This window comes from Cyprinodon variegatus, unplaced genomic scaffold (assembly GCF_000732505.1).
Source record: "Cyprinodon variegatus isolate N-32 unplaced genomic scaffold, C_variegatus-1.0 Scaffold1635, whole genome shotgun sequence".
NCBI classification, from domain to species: Eukaryota; Metazoa; Chordata; class Actinopteri; order Cyprinodontiformes; family Cyprinodontidae; genus Cyprinodon; species Cyprinodon variegatus.
The window spans coordinates 1-1206 of NW_015152088.1; the positions used below are offsets into that span (position 1 = coordinate 1).

Below are 1206 nucleotides of genomic sequence, written 5' to 3' on the forward strand. Positions count from 1 at the left end.
GATGGATGATGGATAAATCTGGATTATGAGGCAGAAAGCTAATCATTAAATCTTTCTATTGGGATCAACTAAACCAGACTGGAGGTTTAGGATCAGACTCTAATTTTAAACAACATGCTGATTATATTGATAAAAATCTACTTAAATGTTGAAGTGCAGTGAGGAAATAATTCAGGGTAAAATCTACAATAGTTGCTTCCGTTTGCTAAGAATAACATTCTATGTTTAGATAGATTGCATTCAGGAGGAAATTTCCCTGACCAAGATGGCTGCTGAGCTGACGCAACGTTCCAACTAACAGCAGCCAATCAACATGACCCATGATCAGCGGACATACGGTTGTTTTGAGGATCGAGTGACGTCACTTCCGCCACCAAGCATCCCCAGTTAGCTCAGGGACTAGCTTCCAGCTAAGCGCTGCGGTGTCTGTCATCCCCGAGCAGCGGAAGGCAGCCCGGGTCTGTAGAGACAAAGAGCCCCGCTGAGCCCCGCGTCGCCATCATGGACCTGACCGGGACAAGCAGCAGAGCTGACGGGGAGGCGCTGGAGCTGGAGCCCGAGGAGGAGCTCCTGTGCTCGGTCAGCGACATCACGGAGCACCTGAAGAGGAACATGGCGGTGGTTCTGGAGGCCGCCCAGGTGGAGATCCGGAGGGTGGTCGCTGTCCGGATTCAGGTCCTGAAAATGGAGCTGCGCGATAAAAACAGGGAAATAGAGAAGCTGAAGGCCGAGCTGGAGGCGGCCCAGGCGGATGGGAGAGACCCGGAGCCCTCCTCAGAACCCGGACCCATCAAATTCCCCTTCAGTCCTGGATCCAAGCAGAGCAGCCTGGATCCCCGGAGGTCCAAGCCGCTCCTCCCGGAGGTGAAGAGGGAGAACATCGATGCCATCTGCGGCTACCTGATGAAGGACAAGAACTCCAGGGCTGGAGGGGACATGGACCCGGAGCTGCTGGGCCAGGAGCAGGACATCCACTCCCCGAAGCTGTGGTCCGACAGCCGGACGGAGGCTCCCCGGTCTGTACCGGGAGACCCGGACTCCACCTCAGACTACATGTTCAGCAGCAGGAGGATGTTCGACTTTGACTGGACCGGACCCGGACCCTTCTCCTCCCAGCTCAGAGGTACAGGGTGGAAGTAACCCTGCAGGGTGGAGGTTCTGTAGCAGGGTGGAGGTTCTGCAGCAGGCAGGAGGTTCTGCAGCAGG

At 55.4% G+C, this 1206-nt stretch overlaps 1 protein-coding gene across 1 annotated transcript in view; it reads left to right on the forward strand.

Moving 5' to 3' along the window:
* Positions 1–366: 366 nt before the first annotated feature.
* LOC107104165 (zinc finger protein 771-like) overlaps positions 367–1206 on the forward strand; it is a 5441-nt gene continuing 4601 nt past the window's right edge. Inside the window, exon 1 of the mRNA XM_015404110.1 lies at positions 367–1123. Within this exon, the coding sequence (XP_015259596.1) occupies positions 502–1123 (622 nt within the window). The 5' untranslated portion in view covers positions 367–501. The remainder of the gene's footprint in view (positions 1124–1206) is intronic.